The 24,068-nt window shown below is 62.0% G+C and overlaps 1 protein-coding gene across 2 annotated transcripts in view; it reads left to right on the forward strand.

Moving 5' to 3' along the window:
* Positions 1-5,354: 5,354 nt before the first annotated feature.
* GRM4 (glutamate metabotropic receptor 4) overlaps positions 5,355-24,068 on the forward strand; it is a gene marked incomplete at its 3' end in the record, with an annotated part of 28,976 nt that continues 10,262 nt past the window's right edge. Inside the window, exons 1-5 of one of the 2 annotated variants that reach the window (XM_080358274.1) lie at positions 5,355-6,105; positions 12,338-12,554; positions 20,479-20,614; positions 22,567-22,721; positions 22,939-23,079. In XM_080358274.1, the coding sequence (XP_080214400.1) occupies positions 5,587-6,105; positions 12,338-12,554; positions 20,479-20,614; positions 22,567-22,721; positions 22,939-23,079 (1,168 nt within the window). In that variant the 5' untranslated portion in view covers positions 5,355-5,586. Of the gene's footprint in view, positions 6,106-12,337; positions 12,555-20,478; positions 20,615-22,566; positions 22,722-22,938; positions 23,080-24,068 lie in introns of those variants that run through there. The other variant, XM_080358275.1, reaches the window with a different exon arrangement.

The raw sequence follows: 24,068 nt of genomic DNA on the forward strand, positions 1-24,068 counted from the left end.
GACAGAGGGATGGCACAAAGCAGGACTGGGGTGACCGGAGGAGCTCGCCGGCACAGCTGCTCACCCAAGGCAGGGTCTGGGAGGGAGGGAACGGAGCTGATCTGTTGAATGCAGTGAGGAGCTCAGGAAAATGCTGAGAGAAGCACCAAAAGGAAAAAAAGCTCATTTCCTTTGCTCTCTGTAAGCAGGAATTTATCTGCAGGGGACGCGGGGGGACGTGCTGGGCAAAGCCCCATGCGGGGGGAGAGCCGGGGTGAGACCCTCCTCCCGTGAGCTGCCGCCTCCACGCTGAGAGCTGCGGTCCGATGAGATGTGCAGAAATCCGGCTGCTTTCGACCAGCGCGGCCGAGCCGGGGGATGCAGCACGGGGGGCGTCTCGGAGAGGGGGGTGGAACCCGCGGGCAGCAGCGCTCCAGCTGCCCCGGGCTGGGGGCGCGGGCCTGTTTGTGGGAAGGCAGCAGGCACTGGGCTGGTGGTGCTGAGCGGCACCCCGGGGTGCCAGGGGAGCTTCGAGGGGATTTTACAGCGGGAACTGAAGCTCGGGTGCAGCTGGGGGCCAGCGTCACCCTGCGGAGGAGCTTGCCGGCTCCCCAAAAAAGGGTGTCACGTGCTTCAACTTTGGCATCAGGCAGGAGGAGGATGGATTTGTCAGCTCAGCCACCCCCTTCCAGCTCTTCCCAGAAAGGCAACGGCTTGAAGATGTGGCAGCTCCTGATTATAACATAGGTGAACCCGCTCCCGCCGCCCTCCCCAGCTTCGTGCCTGCTGCGGGCACTGTCTGTTCCTCTCGGGCTTTGGGTCTAGTGTGGGGATTTCCTCTGTGGGGTGGGTGGGTTCCCCGTGCCCCTGTGCTGTGGATGGCCCTGCACAAAGCCCGGCTCAGGATGGGGGTCTCTGCCCCCGCCAAGGCTTTCCCAGGCTGGGAACGGGCAGGGGCTCGTGCTGTCGGACTGTGGTCTGGGAGCGTTGGCGTGACGGGGAGCAGGAGCACCAGGCAGTGCCGCGGGCACGGCTGGGGACCGGCAGCCATGCCGTGCTCTCGCTCCGAGCCAGCGCCGCCCCACTTTGCAGAAGGCGATCAAAAATTAATTGCGGGATTTGCTGCATGTGGCAGGAGCGGGATGAGCGCTGGCTCCTTCCCTCCTCTGGCCTCTCCCGCCGGAGCGCTGTGCCTCGGCTGCCGGCAGAGACCCCGCGCTGCCGCCCGCAAGGTGAGCTGCTGCTGCCCCCGCTGCTCCGCGCTGGGTCTGGCTCGCCCTCCCCTCCCTGCGCCGTCCCATCCTTCCAAGTGAGGGATTAGCCCTGGCCTGCTTGGCAGTGCGGAGCGAGGGGAAAGGAGAGAGCTTGCCTGCAGTTAAGGATGTATATATATATAAAATGTGATAAATGTTCCTCGGGTCTGATCTGCACCTTTTTCTTTGGGCGTCAGCATCCTTCGGGTGATGCTCCAGGAGGGTGCTGGTACCCGGCTCTTCCGCTCTTGAGCTCTGAGCTGGGTACTGGCAGGACCTGGGTGCAGAGAGGTCGAGTCAGCACCCTGGCAATGGCCGTGGGCTTATGCAAGGTGGTGATATCGGTTTGTGCGCCAATCAGGGTTTGCTGGGTGGGGGGCTGCGTCTGGAAGCGCAGCGGGTGTGTTTTGATGGTAAAATCTGGGGTCGTTTCTCGCTGCTGCCTGCTGAGCCGTGGCCCTGCTTTTCCTCCGAGCGAACGCTGGGGTACTTGACCTGAATACTTAAGGTTTTGCCTGTCCAGAGAGAGCTTAACCTGGCATCCCCTCTCTTGTGTCTAAATTCTTCTGTACTTCATGGAGCTTTTGCAATTATGGAAAACCAGGAGCCAAAGCAAAGTTCCCCGTAATCGCTTGCAAGTGGGGAAGGGTGAGCGTGCACTAATTGGGATATTGTGCTGCATGCCGGCTGGTCCCGCTGCCGAAGGAATAGCAGGTGGGGAGAGAAATGGCCTTGATGTTCAAAAAGACGCTGGCGAGCTCGCAGCAGAGCCAGCACAGCCCTCCAGGGCCGGGGCCGGGGTGGGGAGGTCTCCTGGGTGCTGGGCGCTCAGCTCCTCGGCAGCCGGGATGGGGTCGTGCAGGCGAGCGCTGGGCGCAGCCCCTTGGCCGGGCATTCCTGCATCTCCTGCACCGGCTCAGCCTTCGCCTGGTTTAACAAGCAGCTGGGTGGGCTCAGCGCAAAGCCAGCGAGCGCCTTGGCTCCGAACGGGAGCGCAGCCGCCCTGCCCAGCCGGAGGAGCCTGCTCCCGCTGCGGGCAGAGCTCTGCGGCACATGGGTGGGCGTCTGCTTGGAGCTGGCTGGGCTGCTTGGGCTGCCCTGCGATAAACCCTGGCTGGGATCTGAGTAACTCGCCTCTCGGCTCTACTTGTGGCCGGTGGTGATAAAGCCGCGGTGATTAGTGCTTAGCCGGCGCTTGGGTTGATGGCACATGAGACGCGAACTCGCCTGCCTGCAGCAGCACAGGCTGCATGGAGCTAATGGCAGTGAAGTGACTCGGTTCTGACGGGGAGTCCTGCAGGGAGCAGAGCGAGGGAGAGGAACGGGCTGTTTCTTCCTTATTTATTATTTCCCTTCCTGAAGGAGCATTTCATTGCTGCAAAATCCCTGTATCGAGGGGCAGTTGTGGGGGGCTCCAGGAAAAAGCCCCCGTGTGCTGTGCAGCTGCGGTGGGCCAGGTCTCCTCAGGCCCCAGGGCGAGGGCTCTCAGGACCGCTCGGTATCATTTGGGGGTCCCTCTGGGCTGTTTGTTCCTGGGGCTGCAGCAGCAGCAGCCTGGGGAAAGGATATTTTGCAAACAAAATCCAGGCGATGCTTACGGGGGGGCTCCAGCCGCTCCTCATGGGGATGCAGCCGCCCTGGGGAGCGACCGCGAGCGCTCGCCTTGGCTCCGAGCCCCGGGGCGCAGGCCCCGCGCAGGACAGGCTGCGTGTCCCAGCGCCCGCGGCTCCCCGGGCTGTGCAGGGTGCGGGGAGCCCGGGCGCCTCGCTGCAGCCCGGCTGGCGCGGAGCTTGCGGGATGCGGGAAGGAGCTGTGGGAAGGAGCTGCAGAGGCAAAGCCGGGGATGCTTGGTCCCTGCCTCCGGGGACGTGGTGTCGCCTCCAGGACACTGTCCCTCCTCCAGGCACTGGAGCTGCTTTTGCAGCCGGAACTCTGTGTGACACGGAAATTTTTAACCAGCGTCTGATTTCTCCTGCACAGCTGAGCTCCTGTCCTGGCTCATCCAGGAGCCTTTGGGGATGGTGAGGATGGTGATGGCCGGTGGTTCAGGGTCATGGCAGCACTACAGGGGGTCAGATTGGCACTGTACAGGACCAGCCCCTTGTCCCGGGCTGCTGTGGACCCCCGGGCAGGGGCACAGCCCAGGGCCGAGCGCTGCCCCGTGGAGCTGTGCAGATGGGCAGACGGTTCCATCCCCTCAGAGCATGTAGCACATGGATAGGGCTGTTCCCCGCTCCACGAGCACCTGCTGCAGGCAGGCGTCTCCCTCCAGATGTGCGTCTCCCTCCAGATGTGCGTCTCCCTCCAGATGTGCGGGACCGGCCTCATGGGGAAGGGCTGCTCCGGGGGTGCAGGAGCTCTCTGGGGTGCAGCAGCTGGTCCCACACAGCATGGGAAGGGGGTGCCCCTCTCCTGCCCCTTCCCCAAAGCGCTCAGGCCATTTGCAGCACAGGCTTATCGGGTAATTCATGCTGCATCTCCCCTAATGATTCAGCGAGGGATTCAAACCAGCTCCCTGCTCCCCTCCCCATTATTTGTGCTTTCTTCTTGCCTACTGTGATATTTTTACCTTCAGTTCGTTCAGATTATATGATCAAAGGAGGCACAAAGGGGAGAGAACAGAGAGGAAAACGCTTAAAAGAAGAAAGGGAGAGGCTGTGGGCTCTGGGAGCGCTGCCGGCTCCGTGGGAGCTGCCACGGGCTCGGTGGATTTCCCTGGGAGCAGGTCTACATGGTGACCCACCGCACCTTCTCCGACGGGCAGAAATGTCACGACTCCACGGGTAGGATGTGCGAAATGACCTGATTTCGGCTGGCGCGGGGCTGGGGGGGCTGTGGTGTTTGAGCATCCCTGGGTGTCCCCATCGTCTGCCTCGTCTCCCCGGGCAGAGCCGGAGCCCGTCCTGGCTGCGGCAGGAGCTGCTTTCCCCGCTCCGCTCCTGCTGCCGACGCGTGGGATGGTTCTGGCGCAGGAGACAGGATGTGGGGAGGGCTGGTCCCCGTCCTTGATCCGTGCGGAGGGTCAGTCCTTGTCCTCCATCCCGGCTGAGCGGGGCGGCGCTCCGGGCGCTCTCCCAGGCTGGGGGATGTCGTGCCGCAGCTCCTCAGCTCCTGCCTTCTGAAGCAAAGAGCTCGGCACTGGGTGATTCCGGTTGCTTAAAAGCCCTGGCTGTCAGAAACGCTTTGGAAATGGGCCTTCAAGTGGCTCCGCCGGGCAGGGACGTGCATAATTTATGGGGGTGAGTTGAGGCGAGGGCGCTCCTGGCCGGGCCGGGCTGGCTGCGGGGCCGGGAACCTGCTGGCGGTGTAACGGGGCTCGGCACGGCCGGCGGCGGCGGCAGCACCCCCGGGGCCAGCGCAGGATCCGGCCCGGCAGGCGCGGGCTCGCACGCTGCGCTCGGCGCTCGAGCTGAGATTAATTTAAGCTGTTTCTTCGGTCTCGCTGTTGCAGCCCGTCCTGCTTGGGGAATGCATTTGTCTGCTCGACTCTCCTCTGCTTTTCGGTGCCTTGCATTAATCATGCGCTGCCCTCACAGCATCCATCAGCGGCTGCCTGGAGACAGCAGGGGTGGGCTGCAGGAGCGCCTGCCCAGAGGGGAAACTGAGGCAGGGCGCCATGCTGTTTGGTAGGGACAGTTCTGGGGCAGGGAAGGGGGACGAGGGCTGTCCTGGAGCCAGGGCTGTGGCAGCGCCCTGTGCCCACACAGGGCTCTGTGCTGAAAGCAAAGGAGAGCAGGTGAGGGCACGGGGGGTTGCGGGAGGACGGTGAGAGCTGGGACCCCCCGGGCTCCCCCGGCTGGGACAGGGTGTGGGGCTGGGACAGAGGGACCAGAGCAGCCACCAGCCTGGTCCTGCTGCTCGGGGCAGTGATGGAGCTGGGACCCTGCACCAGCCTGTCCGCGCGGCTGCGCTTTGGGCTGAGCCAAAGCTGCTGGTGTGAATCAAAAACCAAGCGACTCCCAAGCCTTTTATTTATTTTTTTATTTTGTTTTTCATTAACCCCCAGTGCTGGTTTCTGCCGAGCTCCCAGATGAAAGCCCAAAATTGCTGATGTCCTCTTCATGGTCCTGCTTAATTCTCTCTCTCTCTCTCCCTCCCTGCTGTCCCCCCACCCAGGGCTCTGGAGCAAGGACTCGAAGCTTCCCCCTTGCTCACGTCTCCGCCGCTGCCCCTGCCCGGCGTAGCCATGCAGGCGCCCGTGCAGTCCCGCAGCCCCTCTGCCCGCTGCTCCGCGGGGGCCGGTGTCGCCGCCGGGAGCCGCTGAGGGGCCGCGGAGCCATGCCGCCCGCCCGCCGCGCCCGCTGACCGCCGCCACGATTCGCGCCGCCAGCTCTGCCCCAGCACGGCTTCGGCGATGAGCGCGGGGTCCTTTTGCATGGAGCGTCTCTCCTTCTGCCTCCTCCTGAGCGCCTGCGGCTGGGGCTGGGCGCCCGTGGGGGCCGCCAAGCCCAAGGGCCAGGGCTACCCGCACATGAACTCCATCCGCATCGACGGGGACATCACGCTCGGGGGGCTCTTCCCCGTGCACGGCCGGGGGGCGGAGGGCAAAGCCTGCGGGGAGCTGAAGAAGGAGAAGGGCATCCATCGCCTGGAGGCCATGCTCTTTGCCCTGGACCGCATCAACAACGACCCTGACCTGCTCCCCAACATCACCCTGGGCGCCCGCATCCTGGACACGTGCTCGCGGGACACACACGCCCTGGAGCAGTCGCTGACCTTCGTGCAAGCCCTGATCGAGAAGGACAGCACCGAGGTGCGCTGCGTCAACGGCGGCCCCCCCATCATCACCAAACCTGAGCGGGTGGTCGGCGTCATCGGCGCCTCGGGCAGCTCCGTCTCCATCATGGTGGCCAACATCCTGCGGCTCTTCAAGGTAGGGCCCGGCGACGGTAAAAATAACCACTTGGCGAAACCACCGCGGGTGCTTGGTGTTTGTGCCGTGTTTCTCCACGTGTGCCGCTCCCTCCCCGGCTGGGGGTTGGCAGGAGCCGCTGTCTTTAGAACTGTTCTCCTGCCTCCCCCGAGTCCCTGGGGATCCCACCTCCTCCCCACCGTGACGGCACCTGGAGGAGTTTTCTCTCGTCTCCCCGGCGTGGTGGCGAGGGGGCCGCTGCTGCTGGCGTCAGCGCCAACGGGGAGGAAGTTGCCGTGCAGGGCGGATTGGGGGCGCGCTGAGGATGCTGCGGGGTGGGGTGACTCGGGCTGGGTGGGACCGTGGGGCTCAGCCCCCTGCGCCCTGCGGTGCCGCTCCGGGGTCACAGCAGGCTGCTCGGCGCTTGGTCGCGCTGAGTCTGTGAAACCTCTGAGGCTGGGGAGGGTCCAGCCGCCCTGGGACCCCCGCGGGTTCCCGGGGTGCAGCGCTTGCCCACTCCCCAGCTGCTCTTTGCTCCAGCCCAGGGACATCAGCCAGGCTGGGGACACTTGTCCTGTGTCACCAGCCTGGGTGTGCAGGGGGACGAGGGCGCTCTCCTCCCGCTCCCCATGCCAGCTGCAGGAAAGCCGAGGAGTTTATAATGACTTTGTCCCTCGCTGTGCATTTATTTATCCGCAGCGATGTCCCTGGGCTGGAGAGGGTTTGAACAAGAGCCCCCGCAGCAAACAGCGGGAGAAACGCGGATCCCGCAGAGGCGGCCGCACGGGGAGCCCGGTACCGACTGTGTGGGGCGGGGTCCCTGCTCTGCCCCCAGCACCCAAACCACCTGGTCCTGCGGGGCTGGTGCCGTTCGCTGGTAGCAAAGACGGAAAAAACAGATTGGTGGTGTCTGATTTTTCTGGGTCCTTTTTTTAAAAAATGTGTTAATGTTCCAGGCAACGAGTGAGAGGGCTTTTCAATAATTAAAATAATATAAATTAGAGGGAGCGGGAGGAACTTAAAAGCTGTTTGCCGAGACAAATAAGATTGAATGCTTGCTTGAAAGAGGAGGAGGGAGGCAGGAGAGCGACGGTCAGAAGAGCGGGGAGCACCTCCACCCTTTCTGGGTTATTATTGGGTTTTTCTCCCCCTTCTCCAATTTTGATCCCTGGGCGAAGCAGCCGTGACCTGTGCAGGATGTCACGGAGCCCAGCTGCACCCGCACGCCAGCCCTGCAGTGGGCACCGGTGCTGCCGTGGGCTCCGTGGGGGCTCATCCAGCCCTGTGGCGGGCACCGGTGCTGCCGTGGGCTCCGTGGGGGCTCATCCAGCCTTGCGGCGGGCACCGGTGCTGCCGTGGGCTCCGTGGGGGCTCATCCAGCCCTGTGGCGGGCACTGGTGCTGCCGTGGGCTCCGTGGGGGCTCATCCAGCCCTGCGGCGGGCACCGGTGCTGCCGTGGGCTCCGTGGGGGCTCGTCCGGAGCCCCGGGTGTCCCCAGCAGCTTCCAAATCCAGAGCTGCTCTCAGCCCAACGTGACACTGAGGGTGTGCGGATTGGCGGACGGGCGGGTGAAGGATGGGGAGCTCAGAGCCCCTGCAGAGGAGGCTGCAAGACGAGCTCAGCCCGTCTGGAGAGCTGTGGGTCCCGTGTGGGGGTGTCCGTGCGGGGGGTGCCGTCCCCAGCTGTCCCAGCACAGGGACGTGGTTCCCGTGGGATGTCGGGTCTCACGTTCCTGCAGCGACGGGGGCTCGGGGAGGGCTCCCCCACCTCCGCTGTGACCCGAGAGCTGCTGCTGCTCTTTGTTATTCAAATAGCGGGTTTATGACAGGGACATGCTTAAAATGAGAATAAGGCAACTTCCATTTCGCGCCGCTGCTGACCTTTAAGCGCGGGTGACTCTGCTCCGAGGTTCAGCAAAGCGTTTGCCCCCGGGTGCTGGCGGTTCCTTTGCCTGTCCCCTCGGGGGTGTCACTCGTGGAGCTCTGGCTCCCCCCGCAGCATCGTGACATGAGGTGACGCTGCTCCTGAGCCCCCAGCGCCCGCGCAGGAGCCCTCGGTGCTCCCCGGCCGGCGATGCTGGTGTGGGGTGGCGGGTGCTGCAGGAGGGGACCCGTTCCTGAGGCTGGCGAGCACCAGGGGTGTCCCCACCGCGGTCCCTCGCCCCGTCCCACGCTCCCGTCCCACACACCCCGCCCCGCTCCATCCCGCTCAGCTCCCGCCGCAGCGAGCCCTGCCCCTCCCTGCCAGGGGGTTTGTCGCTCCCACGCTACATAAATAAATAACATGTCCTTCGTTAGATGCCACTGCCTAATTAAAGCTGTACATCAGTGGAACAACGTGCAGATGCGGCATCCTCTGTCCAAGCCGGTTTCATCACTCCTCGCAGCTCTGCCTGCGGAAAAGCCTTCCCCCAAATCCCTGCTCGCGGCTCCTTGCGATGGCATCTCTGGCGTCACCGCGAGTGTTCTGGCACGCTCCAGCTCCTTCCCGCCGGCTTCCCAGCCCAGCTCTGCCGGATTTCTCCTCAACCGCCACAGCAATGACGGTGTCAAAGGAACCAGCTTCATCCCTGGTAAATGGGATCCCCGAAAAGCTGCGTCAGGATCTGGGGTGCTTTTCTCAACCCCATCCAGAAGGAGCTGGGACATGATTAAGCTTGAGTGCTCAGCCGGGGTGAGGAGCATCCCTGGTGCGCGGCTGGACCCGACACGCGCCGAACTCTTTGAGGTGCTTGTTTGCTTTGAGGTAGCGAGTGCAGCGGCTCTTTTTAGCACAGGGCTGTTGTGCAGCATGAGTAGTTCCCCTAAGGGAGGACGATGCCCATGGCGTGTGCCGCAGGAGCCGCCGGTGCTCCGGGAACGTGAGGCTTTGCTGCCTGCGGCCAGGCTGCTGGAGCTGGACCAGGCCCCCGGTGCTGACCGCCCCCCCAGGCTCATGTCTGCTCCCTGCACCCTGGGCAGCATCGCTCCATCCTGGGACATGACCTGAGGCTTCGGGGGCAGCGCGATGGGTGATGGCGGGAGGGATCCTGCGGCTGGGGGGATCCTGCAGCAAGAGGGATGCTGCATTCACACCGCGTGTCCCTGCTTAGCGGGTAAATAACCTTCACGAGGGCGGAAGGTGGAAATCGGCCGGGGGACGCTCTGATTAATCACTCACTCCTGCCACTTCATTTCCTTCTTCTCCATTGAGTTTATGAAACCAAATTGCAGCCGCCTGGCTCTCGGCTGGGGTGGGAGCTGTTTCCTGGGGTTTCCCGCTGGAGCTGCCTGCCCAGCACGGGAAACTGGGTCCATGGGCAATTAAGGAAAAGTTTTCTTCCTCGTGGCTGGTTTTCCACCTGCTCCCCACGCCGGGATGAGCTGGTGCTTGTCGCTCTTCTAGCAGATGCTGAGGGCTGGATCCCGTCCTGGGCCTGGTCCTGAGCCGCGGGGAAGGGGCAGCGGGACGGAGCTGCAGCTCGCGCTGCTCCGACCGTCCTCGCTTGTTCCTCCAGCCCCTGTGGTTCCTTACGCTCTCCCTAATTAAAAGCTGCCATCCAAATGGCTTGATGATGGAAATTCTAATTAAATCAATTCCATCTTGTCGGTGAACCAGAGGTTTGCATAGATATGCATGAAATTAATAATTATGGTTAGGGAATTAGCTGCTCCCAGTCGGGTTTCTGGCGCGGGGGGCTGGTGCTGGAGCCCCTTCTCGTGGGGATACTCCTGCCCGTGTGCGCGGCTCCGGCTCCGCACCCGCCCGGTTGTTTGGGGTCCTTCCCCCCCGGCTGATGCTCGATCGATGGTTTCAATTGGAGCGTCGCAGCCCCCAGGCCCCGGCACTGCTGCTGGGTGATGCTGACTCTGGCTTTTCATTCAATAGAGGGAGGAAGGAGATTTAAACCCTTGCCCTGGGGTTACTCCCCACTCTCCATGGCACAATGGAGCCCTGGGGCGCAGGAGAGATTTCCCCACCCTTGGGCTGGAGACGAGCACCACCGGGGGAGGCACCACCGCTGCCCGGAGGTGCAGCCGAGACGCCTTTCCAGCTTCCCCTCCCCGCCACATCCTCCTTCTTTCTAAGAACTTCGAATTCCCTGCCTGCATTTTGCTTTTATGGATTTAAAAGGACTTTTGTCTTTTATCTGAGAAAATAGCTGGTGCCGGGAGTTGGACTATTGTCGAGCAGGAGATCAAAAAGCAGAGGGGGAAAAAGGCAGAAGTTGTCTATGAAATGGTCATTTGGGAACTGGTATTTCATTTCCACTTCCGTCCAATGCAGAAGAACAAGAGAGAAAAGCTCTTCCCATTTGTTTATTAAATGCAACTTCCAGTTTGTAGCCTGTAGATCAACAGGTATTTTCCAGGCTTTGTTTTCCAGCAGGAGCTGGAGCAGGATGGGCAGCCCAAGGGGTGTCACTGGGACATCCCCATCACCTGTGCCCTGCTGAAGAAACAGGGATCTGTTTGAATTAAACCACTTTGCGGAGAGAAAATCCTCGGGAAAGGACCCTCTGGACAGGCGGGGTTGCGTTCCTGCCCCAAACCCCCTTTGATGCGTCAGTGCTGCTGTCCCTGCCCACCCGCCCTCCTGGCACAGGCACTTTGCACCCCTCGCCCCATCCCAGCCCCATCTCCATCCCAGCCCCATCTCCATCCCAGCCCCATCTCCACCCCTTGCCCCATCCCATCCCACCCCGTCCCCGCTGGGGGGCGAGGGCGGCGGGCGCGGAGCAGCCCCCCGCCCCCCGGGATGAGCGATTGCCAGACGGGCGCCTCGCCTGCTGAGCAGAATTTTAATCGCGTCTCCTGCATCGGCTCCCAGTCACGGATACCAACGAGCAGATCACAGCCCTCGGAACGGAGCACAAAGCAGATTGTCACACAGTAATCCTATTTGTGCCTCGATAAAGATTCCTTCCTCTCCCGCTCCCGCTCCTTTGCCATCTCTCCCTTTTTTCATCTTCTGTTTTGCAGGCAGGTACAAGGGTGGCTGCTCCTTTCCAGGGGCCTTTTAGCATTCAGGTGGAGTCGTGGTTTATAACATCGGTATCGCGTTTAATAGAGAGAGAGAGAGAGGAGTGGAAGAGGGGAAAAAAATGAAGAAACAAAGGAGAAACTGGGAGGAGGATGGAGGGGCCCGGAGGGTCTCTGGGGGACTCTGGTACATGTGTCCACATCCTTGGGGTGACAATACCCAGCCCCGCTCTCCACAAGGTGTCTTGATCTTATAACGTGATCTAGGATTCCCACAGACCCCAAACCTGCTCCCCATGCCCTCCAGCCCCCCAGGTCTCTCAGCTGTTGGGAACTGGCTGATTGCTTAACGGGGAGTGGTGATGGGTGAGGCCAGAGGTACCCGGAGCTGATTTGGGCAGCTGGCACTGCCCAGGTGCTGCTGAGCCTGGAGGTTGCTGGGATCCCCTGCGCCCCTGGGATCCAGCAGCGCCTGTGCTCCTGCAAGCTGTGACCACGGGATTGTTCCTGGGCTGGATGGGTGAGCAGGAGAGGGGAAGGTCCTCCAAGAGCTGGGGATGGCTGTCCCCAAGGCACAGGGCAGCTGCGCTGTCCTGGCAGTGACACAGCAGCTGCGAGGACACCGAGGGGACAGCGGGCGGCCGGTCCCTTCCCTGGCTGTGCCCGCGTCTCTGCAGCGCTGTCCTGCAGCTCCAGCGGTTCTGCTGCTGAGCTGAAACCCCTTCCCAGGCTGTGCAGCCGCTGCAACGTGCCGGGCTGTGCCGGGAGAGGATCCCGTTGGGGTGCGGGACACGGGACGATGGACGGGGCTGTCCGGGTGTTCGGTGTGTCGTTAGGAGGGAGCTTCATGCTGATGGAGAGAATCTGGGCTTGGTAATTGAATAAGCCTTTTCCATCTTCAAGGTAGATGAATACCCGTGCTGTGTTTTGGAGATGTAAAGTGCTGTATAAGTGTTAAGCATCGCGTGATCCTCCGGTGCTAAATCATTCTAATGTACTGAGCGAGGTGCAGCAGCTCTGGCACATTTAAAGGGCTTATTTATCGCTGGGGTGGACAGAACCCAGTGAGGTGGGGTCGGGTCTGTCCTCCCTGGGGCGGGAGGCCAAAGGGAGACCCCAGAGTGCTGCGGGGGCACGAGTGAGGTTTGCCCTTCGTCCTCTCCACCGACCCGCGCTCTGCCTCGCTCTCCACCGCCCTCTCCTCCAGAGCCGGGCTTTGGGAGCGCAGGCAAGGTGAGGACACCATGGTGGGGTGGAGATCGCTCTCTCCTGACTCTTTGTCTTCATCCCAGATCCCCCAGATCAGCTACGCCTCCACCGCCCCGGACCTGAGCGACAACAGCCGCTACGACTTCTTCTCCCGCGTCGTCCCATCTGACACCTACCAGGCCCAAGCCATGGTGGACATCGTCAAAGCCCTCAAGTGGAACTACGTCTCCACCTTGGCCTCCGAGGGCAGCTATGGCGAAAGCGGCGTGGAGGCCTTCATCCAGAAATCCAGGGAGGATGGTGAGCGGGTTTCCCTGGGCTTTGGGGGGATGCAACTGGTTGGGACGTGGCCGCGGTGCGTGAGCAGGGGTGGACGACGCGGTCTGGGGGATGGTCCCGGCGGTGCGGGTTCGGGGCTGCTCTGCTGTCCAGCAGGGTCCAGGCTCTCAGCAGCGCCGGGACCGGCAGCCCCAGCCGGCTCTGCAGGGACGGCAGCTGCAGCGCTGCCGGCTCCTTTCAGAAAGCGCCGCGGTCCCGTTCCCTGCTCCCCACGACACTCAGGTCTGCCGGGGCGGTTGGTGCTGAGCTGCTCCGACCCCGTCTCTCCACGGGGCTGGGCGCATTCCAGCAGAAAAGACTTTTACAAATGCTCCCAGGTTTTAACAGAAAATAAAGTTGGCACCAACGTGCGCTTCACCCAATTTTAGTGGAATTATCCCCGAGGGCAGGTGCTTTAACTTGTCTATAGGCTTTGGACAGGCGGAAAGTCCGTGCTCAGCAAAACTCTTTGGGAGGATTAGTCGGGAGGCAGAAAGCGTTTTGCTGACGGGAGCGCGGGGACGCTCGGGGGGATCAGCAGCCTCGGGAGCGCTGGAGCAGCTTGTGGCACTCGCTGGCGACCGAGCGGCCGTGCCAGGACCCGCTGCAATGGGGAGGCCCCCAGGGGCTGCTGTTGTGGGGGTTTTTGCCCCGAGACCCCGTGCCCCAGGGTCCCTCCTCGCTCTGGCGTCGCTTTTCCTCCGCAGCATCGCGTGCGTGGGCGAGACGGGTATTTTATGGAGCAGCAAATCCCCGCAGCGCGCCGGCTGCTGCCTCGTACTGGCTTGACTGTATCGGAATGGCACATTAAGTTCTGGCAAAATCGGTGGGACACCAGCCTATCTGGAGCTTGTCAAACTGTGTTATGGCCTTATAAATGGATAAAGGGAATAAAAACTTGTAGGTGACGAGCTCCCAATCAAAGGCCTATAAATAGGAACAGCGTTAATTCTGTCTCGCGCGCGCGTCCTGGCACTGGGAACCGGCTGTGCTTTTAATATGCTAGAAACCCATCTGGGGATTCAACCTGGAGTCTGCTCTTCAGGATTTTCACTTGAAAAGCAAAACATTTTCCCAGGGCTGTGGTTTTGCAAGGAGAGCGTGGGGATGCTCTGGAGCTGGCGCGTGCAATGCCCGTGGTCCAGCGGGCGATGGGGATGCGGGTGTGATGCCCGTGGTCCGCCGAGTGATGGGGATGCGGGTACGGTGCTCGTGGTCCGCCGAGTGATGGGGATGCGGGTACGGTGCTCGTGGTCCAGCAGGCGATGGGGATGCGGGTGCGGTGCTCGTGGTCCAGCAGGCGATGGGGATGCGGGTGCGGTGCTTGTGGTCCAGCAGGTGATGGGGATGCCGGTGTGATGCTCCGTGGCCCCCTCCATTGATGCTGCTCCCGGGGTCTGTTCTGGGCTGGATGGGGCCGGGCACAATTCAAACCCATGTTCCTTCACCAGTAAGCACCAGTAAGGAGCATGACCAGTAAGCACCACGAGCACTTTTTCTTTGAGATACCTGTGGTTACCGTGAGTTCCTATAACCAGATGGTTAATGATATGACGGAGTAATTGCAGAGTAAACGAGTGTACATGGAGTCGAAATGCATGTGTATTAATCCAGGGCTGAGGCAGTCCTGTAATTTGTGTATCCACATAACCCAACGATTATGTGCATTAGTGATAATTTAGTTATCAAAAAGCATAATTCCACTGTAATTGCGGTGTAGCAGCGGTGCAAGTGCAGCCCGTGCGTTATCAGCGTAGCGCGGCTGCCCGCTCATGCTGCAGGAGCACGGTGGCTGCTGGGAGCCCCCGCCCAGCGCGGGCTCGGGAAGCGGCTCCCGGGGGGGCTCCGAGCTGCTCCCCAAAGTGTCTCCTCTGGGAGGACGTGCGGGGGGTTGACCTGGCTCCTTTGCCCATGGAGGCTGCTCTGCAGCCGTGAAAGCAGTATCATTGGACCGAAAACGTGTCTTTTGGTTTTTTCCTTAATTGTTTTCATTGGAAAATCCCCTGGCCTTGTCCCTGGCGGCGGCAGCTGCAAGGCTGGGGCAGAGCCGGGCTGTTCCTGCTTCGCCTCTGTCTGCCCCACAAACAGGGACGCTCTGCTGGCACCAAAAGGCTTTAAACCAGCGCGGAACTGCATGGAACGGGTGAAGGATCCGTCCCCTTTTATAGCCCATTTGTAGATGCCTGGCTCTGATGTGCGTTCCTCCGGCAGCGCAAAGGCTCCTGCGATCTATTGCTGCGCCAGGGTGCCTGCAGCCTGTCCCAGCGATGTGAAGGATCCGCCCTGCAGAGTTTACCCGTGCTGGGGTGTTTGTGCCGGGAGGGGGCCCACGGACCCGGGCTCGGGGTGAGCGTCTCCCCGCGCTCCTCCGAGCAGCCCCGCTTCATTTCCCACGCCGAGCCTGGGTCTTCAGAGTCGGTTTTATTTCCATCAGGCAATAACGCTCATTGCTGCAGTTAGCAGTCGGCACTCAAGCTGTTTGCTTTCTGATACATTATTAACTTGACCTTCAGTTTCAATTGTTAGCGTTGAAGCCTTGTCCGTCGCAGCGGGAAGCGCTTTGCTCCAGGCACAACCCGGCCCCTCGGCTGGCGGGGAGAGACTGGCCCTGAGGGCTGTGCGGGCAGCCGGTCCGGCCGGGCTGCGAGACGGACGGACCCGGGTGGCCCGTGATCACCTACATCACTTATACTTGCGGTTTCTCTGACATTCGTGCTGCTGGCCCCTGCGATTGCTGGTGCCGGCACCGGTGGCCCGGCAGCGCTCACCCGGGAGAGCGGAGGGTTTTGGGCGCTACCATTGCAAAGATGTTACGTCTGTGAAGGATGAATTTTCTTTGGCAGTCTCTAAGTGTTTTAAGTGCTCCCCAAAGCATCCTGCCCAGGCGGGGGTGTCAGCTGTGTTCACACCTTGGCACCAGCGTCAGGGTGTCCCCAGTGTCCCCATCTCCTTTTGTGCAGCGTCTCCCATGACCCTTGTCCATGGCATCGTGTCAGTGGACAGACAGACAGACAGACAGACCGACCCATCCGCCATCCTTGGGCTCCACGTGCGCTGACATCTCCCCTCTCGCTGAGCTGTTGGAGAAGAAGGATTGGATTTATGTTGATGTAATTTAGCTGGTGAGCGTGGCATGTTGTGCCACGCGTCGTAATGCGCAGTGCTCGCTTTGTGAAGAGGGTAATATTTCCAGCCAAACGCAAGACTCCTTAGTCATGTGTCTGGATCAATTTTACACTGCCATCTTCCCTCGCTATTGTTTTATCCTTCGCTGAGTTTTCTATATTTTTAGTTAAGAGGCTGATATATATTTGTGAGGCGGTTGTTCATCCCCATGTGACATTCATGGCTGAATCTTTCTGGTTTTAGCTGGGTTCATTACTTTTGGTTGATGCATCAGGATGTCACCCCAAAGAGCCGCTCCCAGGCCTTAAGGCACAAGCGAGCATTGGACACGACTTACAGCACGTGGTGTACGCGATCCTGGGTGTCTGCTGGTGCTGAGGGTCACCCCGTCCCGCGCCCTGCGGACACGGTCCCCGCGGGACAGCCAGGAGGGTGGGGGTCGGTGCTGTAGGTACCAGCCCCGGTACCTCCCGGCGCTGTCTGCGGGAGTTTCGCCCCAGCCAGCGCGCAGGTCCAAGGCAGCGATCACGGCGGGAGCCGCAGGGCACACCCTGCCCATGGACTCACTGTGGGGTCGGCACTTGAGGCAGAAACTTGAATTTTCTGCCCCCTGGCATCCCTCCCAAGGCCCCACATTTGAGATTAAGACTTGCTTTTTTTCCCCATTGCAAATTCATTAATTACAGATTTAGCCTGGCGCGGCAGGCAGTTGAAAAGCAGGCGCAAATTGCTCAGATTCATAACGTCTGATGAGATTTCAAAACACTGAAGAGCAGCATTTGAGCCGGTTCCAGGGACAAGGGAGCCAGTTCCAGGGACGAGACAGGCGGCGAGTGCCAGGAGCCTCCGGTGACGGGGCCGCATGTCGCAGAGCCCAGGGCACACGGGGACGGAGCTGCCACCCGAAGTGGGACCGCGCTCAGAACCGAGGGCTCAGGGAGCTGCCGTGACCCCGCCCTGTCCTGCCCTGTGCTCCCCAAGGGGCGGGTGAGATGAGGTCCCCGCCAGGCAGTGACATGCAGGAGCCTGCGAGCTGAGATCTGGCCACGCTGGGGGATGCGTTGTGGCCAGTTTTGGGTGACAAAGGCAGGTTGGTGTCCCCACGGAGTGCAGGAGCCTTTTCCAAACTGCAAACCACTCGTTGCTGCAGTGTTGTGGATGGATGGGTGGATATACGGATGGATGGACGGTGCAAACCCTCATGTGGTGCAGGACATCCCGTGCTCTGCCGTTAGACCAAGGTCCTGCCGTGGCACAGGAGCTTTGATGTTGTGAGGCCACAGAGCCACCTTCCTTCTAATGAGCCGCTTCCTGGAGGCTTTGAAGTGACATGAGTAGGGAATCCGGAGCAGGGGAGCAGCCAGATGCTCAGCAGTTAACACTCTGGGTTTGGAGATCCCGTTGGAATGGCTGGGAAGGGCAAGAGCGTGCGAGGAGCAGCGGGGCTGTGCAGAGCCAGGGCTGCCCGGGGAGCACGTCGTGGCGGAGGGGACACGCACATCACAGCAGAGGGGACACGCGTGTCGTGGTGGAGGGGACACACATGTTGTGACAGAAGGGACGTGCATGTCACTGTTCCCAGTACGATTGAGCTGGGTGCCCCTGCTTCAATGTGCCGGGTCTGTGCTCCCTCGATGCTTTCAGCCGCCAGCCCCCGGGAGCCCGCGGAGCATTCCCTGATTGATGGTGCGCGTTAGCGACAGCAAAAGCTTATTATCTACCTGCAATCAAGAGGGCACTTCAGTGTCGCGCTTCCCGGAGCAGCTGCGTTCCCACCGAGCCCGTAATGGCGGAGATTAAACCCTGACCTGTGTTTGACAACATGCATTAACCCAGCGTAACGAGGAGAGTCCCGAGGCCCCAATGAGCGTCTCCGTCCCTGCTGTCCCCAACCGCTGGCCCGGCCGTGTCCCGCTCGTTGTGCTCTGCGCTCTCCAGCCGCTGAGTTAATAAGGTCCTCGTTACATTTTAATTGCCCGTATCCCTTTTTTGTTACATTCCTCATTAGTTTGATTTAACGGAGCTGCTGAGTAACTCGGTCATTTCTGAATTGCCATTGATTTAGTCTCGTATTTATTTACGGGCTCATCTCCTCTGCTGCTCCCGTCTCCCCGTGCGTCCTAGAAGCCGTGAATGTCCCTGCCGTGAGCTCGCCCATGGCCACTGGCCGCCCCTGTGGGTACCACGGGGTTCCGGGGGTGCTCAGAGCCGCTGCCTGGGCCGAGGGGAATCAAACACCTGCGGAGGAGCCGGGGCACACGTGGCTGCCGGCCCGGGCAGCTCCCACCGCGGGGTTTGCTCTGGCCATGCTGGGAAGGGGCCGGTGGGCAGCCCCATGGGCACGCCTGGAGCCCCCGCGGCCCCGCCTTGCACCCTTGCGAGCACACGCGTGTTCAGGGGCACGTGTCGCAGCGGGACACATGTCACAGCGTGTGCCCTCCCGTGCTCACCCCGGCCAGGAGCAGGGCACACGCGGCACAGGATCCTCGCAGCGCTGGTCCTGGTGACACGCGGGTGGCGCCTGTGCCAGCCCCGAGCTGTCACTCGCGTGTGCGCACGCCCGCCCGACCGCGCTGGGGCGGCTGGAAGGCTCTTGTGTTTGCAAACTGCTGGGTTTGTTGAATTTTCTCCTTTTATTGCCATGGAAACTGTAATTAAGCTGCACCGGCTCCGTAGCCGGGGCCGCGGTCTCTGGCGGCGCAGCCGGTGCCGCGCTGGCCTGGCCGGGACGCGGCGGTGACCGGGGCTGAGCAGCCGGGGCGATGTGCCCGTCCCGCTGGCGCTGCCCGTCTCGCCTGGCTGATCTGTCTGTCCGGGAGTCTGTTTATCCAACTCCCTCCTCTCCATCCATCTGGCTCCCCATATGGGAAACAAACAGCAAATTGGCCCAATTTCTTACCATAGGAAAACAAACCCGAAAGCCCACCAAGCCCCTGCGCGTGGCTGGGCTGCCGGCCGCCCGACGGTGATTCTCCCCCAGCCAGTGGGTGTTTGCCGGGGATGCTCCGTCCCCCCGCACCCTCCCGTGCTGCGTGCTCAGCACCCGGCACGTCCCGCGCTCTGTTCTTTGGCTGCAAGGAGTCAAATTACCCCAATTTTTCTCCAGCCCTGCGGCAGGGAGCAAACCCTCCTGTCCCAGGGGCCTGTCCCCACCCTGTCCCCTCCCTGTCCCCACCCTGTCCCCTCCCTGTCCCCACCCTGTCCCCTCCCTGTCCCCTCCCTGTCCCCACCCTGTCCCCTCCCTGTCCCCACCCTGTCCCCACCCTGTCCCCACCCTCTCCCCTCTCTGTCCCCTCCCTGTCCCCTCCCTGTCCCCTCCCTGTCCCCACCCTGTCCCCACCCTGTCCCCACCCTCTCCCCTCCCTGTCCCCACCCTGTCCCCTCCCTGTCCCCACCCTGTCCCCTCCCTGTCCCCTCCCTGTCCCCTCCCTGTCCCCACCCTGTCCCCACCCTGTCCCCACCCTCTCCCCTCCCTGTCCCCACCCTCTCCCCTCCCTGTCCCCACCCTCTCCCCTCCCTGTCCCCTCCCTGTCCCCACCCTGTCCCCATCCTGTCCCCACCCTGTCCCCTCCCTGTCCCCACCCTCTCCCCTCCCTGTCCCCACCCTCTCCCCTCCCTGTCCCCTCCCTGTCCCCACCCTGTCCCCATCCTGTCCCCACCCTGTCCCCTCCCTGTCCCCACCCTCTCCCCTCCCTGTCCCCACCCTCTCCCCTCCCTGTCCCCTCCCTGTCCCCACCCTCTCCCCTCCCTGTCCCCACCCTGTCCCCACCCTGTCCCCACCCTCTCCCCTCCCTGTCCCCACCCTGTCCCCACCCTGTCCCCTCCCTGTCCCCACCCTCTCCCCACCCTCTCCCCACCCTCTCCCCACCCTCTCCCCACCCTGTCCCCACCCTGTCCCCTCCCTGTCCCCACCCTGTCCCGGCTCCTCTCCAGGGCTGTGAGCTGGAAAATCTCTCCGTGCTGCCATGTGCTAATTACTCTGACCTTTGCTTAAGCTGGGATCTTTCAGTGGCAGGCGAGGTATCAGCCGTGTCATTTACTATGCAAATCAAGACCATCAATTACATCCAGAAGGTCTAGCCATGTTTAATTTTCTCTCCCATCCCTCTCTTTATTGGCGTCTGCAGGAGCGCGGGAGCAGTTGGGCCGGGCTGCTGGGAGCGGGCGGCCGGGAGCCCGGCGGCGTGCGCGGGTCTCTGCCGATCGCCAGCTTCCCGTGCCTCCTCTCATTTTAATTAGCTGCTTCTGCACTCGCCCGTGGAAAGCGGGGCCGAGAGCTCGCCCGGTGCCGCAGGGGTGGGAATGAGCCCTTCGTGGTGCCGGTCTGCTGTCCCGGGGCTGCACCCAGCGTCTCCTCATCCCAGGGGCTGGTTTTACTGGTATTTGACTGTCGTGCACTGGTTTTGATGGTATTTGACTATTGCATGCTGATTTTGCTGATATTCGCCCATTGCGTGTGCGGAGCCCTTCGCAAAACCTGGGCTGGCGAGGGGCTGGTGCTGGGAGCTGCCTGGAGACCCCTCCCCAAGCTGTCGAGGTGGCCAGGGGCTCTAGGGGTGTCACGGTGCTGAGCCCCTCGCTGGGGCTGGGGTGCAGGTGAGCTGGGGAGACCCCTGTTTGCCTGTTGTGGGGCTGAGGAGCCTCGGCATGGGGGCTGTCCCCCCAGGATGGGGGCTGTCCCCCCAGGGTGGGGGCTGTCCCCGGGGTGGGAGCTGTCCCCGGGGTGGGGACTGTCCCTGGGGCTGGCAGCCTCTCAGTGCCGGGGCTCTCTCTGCCGCAGGGGGGGTGTGCGTGGCCCAGTCCGTCAAGATCCCGCGGGAGCCCAAGCCGGGAGAGTTCGACAAGATCATCCGCCGCCTCCTGGAGACCTCCCACGCGCGGGCCGTCATCATCTTCGCTAACGAGGACGACATCAGGTGCGAGGGGCTGCCGGGCTGGGGGGATCCCCACCGGGCCTGGGGTGTGTGCTCCATGCGTGCTGCTGGGCTGTGGGACTTGAGGTGCAACGGGAGGAGCTGGAGAGCAGGAGCCAGCCCTGCCTGAGTGTGCACGTGTGCAGCGCGGCAGAGGCGTGCGTGCAACAGACGTGTGTGCAACAGACGTGCATGCAGAGCTGCCCGTGCAGCGCGGCACCATGTGTCTGCAAAGGGGAGGACGCATTGCAGCGCGGCAGGGACTGGTCTGACCCACCAGAGCCGACCTCAGCGGCCGCCTGGCACGTTGCTGCCACCAAACTGCAGCAACGCGGAGCTCAAAGGGGGAAAAACCGCTTTCCATCAGCTCTGGAGCCCCCGCCGGCACCGCCGGCTGCTCCCGCTGCTCCCGGCCGGGTCGGAGCTGCAGCAGGACCCAGGCGCTGGTTCTGCTCCGCTGTGCAGCCTCAGCCCCAGCGGGTCTGGGGCCTTTCGGGGACCCCCCCCCAGCCCCCCAGCGGGACGGGGCCGCAGCCGCGCTGCGAGGGGATGAGCTGCTCTGCAGGCGAAGCGACGTCTTGCAGCTCCCATTGTTTATGGAGCAGAATGATTCACATGGAACTACCCCTGATTTCCTAAGTATCTAATTTATTAATCAGCAAACATTATGTAAATGTGGGTAAACTGCGATTTTAAATCAGTTTACATCAGTTGTGCAAACGCTCCGAGTTTCTTTTTTCCTTCCTTAATAGAAATGTCTGCAAACCTGACATTTACGCGGGTGTGTGGCGAGAAACGGGGGATTTACCTCGCTGTGTAAATGGCAAGCCCCATTAACCGGGGTTTGTAAACATTTACCCATCCAAATAGGATTACATCCCCTGAACAGCGGTTTCCGCACGCCCACCTGGGTCTGGGTAAGCCTGGGTTTAGGCTGGACCCGGGGGCTGCCCTGACCCGCTCCTCACGCAGGTTTGCGCTGCAGAGCCCGGGGATCCACGGCCTCTCCAAAGCGTGGGGGCTCTGCCGAGCTTGGAGCCCCCGGCGCGGCCTCCGGTTGTTCGCTGGCCCGTGGCCCCCCGGGCTGTTCGCTGGCCCACGGCTCCCCGGTTGTTCGCTGGCCCGTGGCCCCGGGCTCGCTGCCTCTTCCCTTCTCGTCTCCGCTCTCTGCTGTTTTGCTTTTTTCCCCTTATTACACATTTCAAACACCATCTGGACTTGAAATGATCAGCTCCCCACGGCAGGGGGTGAGTCACCAATCTGCCTCCTCGCTGCACGGGAGACGGGGAGACTGGGGGGCCCTGGGCCCCCTCCCGCAGGGCTGCGGACCCCCCGAGCCCCGCGGCCAGGGGGCCGGGGCGGGTGGGGGCGGGTTGGTGCCGCTGCCTGCGGGGGGTCCCGGGCTGTGCCCGTGCTGTGCCGCTGAGCTGCCGCGCTGGGATGCTCGGTGGGACGGATGGCATCCCCAGCTCCCCGCTGCTGCTCAGCTGTCCAAATGGCACCAGTTGAGCCCAGCAAAGCCCAGTTTAGCTCAAGCCTGGCGCTGGCAGCACTGACTGGCTCTCTCCTGTAGCTTGTAATGCTCATCGGAGCCGAGAACACACATGCGCTCTACAGTGCTGCTGCTTTCCCTGCCTGCTGCGGCATAACCTGATTTTATTTTTCCTTAATGTTGGGTAATTAAGAGGGAAATTGAATTACCAGTCAGCAAATATGCAGATGAGGTGGGAGAAGCGGCCTGTGTGCCCGGGCTGGGGAGCACAGGGGGTGCGGGAGCCGAGCGGCTCGCTTTGCTCCACGTACCGAGGGTTTGCTCCGTGCATCGTTGTGCCCGGTGCTGAGCGCCCGGAGCAGGAGCTGCAGGCAGCGCTGAGCCCGGCCTGTGCGCCCCGTGTCCGTGGGGACACGGAGCCAGTGCCCCAGCGAGCGCCAGCGCCTGGTGCTTCTCTCGGCAGGAGGGTGCTGGAGGCAGCCAAGCGGGCGAACCAGACGGGACATTTCATCTGGATGGGCTCGGACAGCTGGGGCTCCAAAATCGCCCCGGTCCTGCACCTGGAGGAGGTGGCCGAGGGCTCCGTCACCATCCTGCCCAAGCGGGTCTCTGTCAGAGGTACGGGGCTGCGCTCGGGGGTTCCCCCGGCTCTCCCGGGCTCGGTCGTCCTCCTCGGGTGGGCTTTGCTCAGACACAAACCCACCGTGCTCTCGTGCTTCCCCAGACCCCACCGATTGCCCACGGGACCCTCCTTGCCCCCTGCTGGGGGGTTTCTGGGCTCTGCCATCCCAGGGATTCATCCCTCTGTCCCCTCTGTCCCCTCTTCCCCGCGCAGGTTTCGACCGCTACTTCTCCAGCAGGACGCTGGACAACAACCGCCGGAACATCTGGTTTGCCGAGTTTTGGGAGGAAAACTTCCACTGCAAGCTGAGCCGGCACGCGCTGAAGAAGGGCAGCAGCATCAAGAAATGCACCAGTAAGAGCCTGGGGGGCTTCTTGCAAACCAGGGATCTTGGGGCTGTGTTGAGCGCGTGTCCCATCCCAGAGACTTATCACCTCCATCCCTGGTGGGCCCCTGTGCTGCTCCAGGTGGGGAACCCCATCCCTGGTCCGCAACCCCCTCCTCAACCCCCACTGCGCATTTTTAGCTATTTCCAGCTAAAAGAGGCTTGTAGGGATTAATGCCGTAAACAAGGCGAGCAGAGGATCTGTCTTGCTGACAGCGCTGCTGCCGAGGTGACGGCTGGAGGCTGAAGGAGGTGACATGTTTACTGAGAGATGGGAGAGATTTACTGCCTGCCTGGCACCGGCTGGAGACAGATAACGCGGCAGCTTGCGGGCTGTGGCGTGGCGGGACTCGGGGACGGTTGCACGTCCCCTGTCCCCTCGGGAGGGGCGTCTGCGGGAGCCATGGTGTGCGGGGGCCGTGGTGTGCGGGGGCCATGGTGTGCGGGAGCCATGGTGTGCGGTGGCCATGGTGTGCGGTGCCCAGGTGGACCTGGCTGTGCCCAAGTTTGATCATTTGCGGTTTTTCCCCCTCTTGCCGCTGAGGGTGAGGATGATGATGCTTCCACATCTGTTCCCCAAAGGCTCATCTGGTGACTCGGGGACATCTCTCGGGCCCTGCAAGGGCTTCCAGCGCTGCAGCTGCCCCGAGAGCCTTGTGGCTGATGCCCGGGTGCGAGCCCGGTGAGCAGCAAGGCAGGAAAACACGCCCGTGGCCATGGCCTTGAGCAGCCAAGAGCTCCTTGTCCTTCCCGATCGCATTGAGAAATCCCCGGCACCAGGAAATGTAGGGGCAGGTCCTGCAAACCACTCATCTCTTCATCTTCATAGTAATGCAGCATTTAAACAAGCAATATTTCAGGGCCAGGGTGTTAGTGGAAGCAGCTGAAACCACAATGTGGCAAATGTCCTAGGAACTGTCTTTAAATTATCTGAATTTGTCAGCAAATAAATTATCTC

The sequence above is a fragment of the Nesoenas mayeri genome, assembly GCF_963082525.1.
Source record: "Nesoenas mayeri genome assembly, chromosome: 23".
In the NCBI taxonomy this organism is placed as follows: Eukaryota; Metazoa; Chordata; class Aves; order Columbiformes; family Columbidae; genus Nesoenas; species Nesoenas mayeri.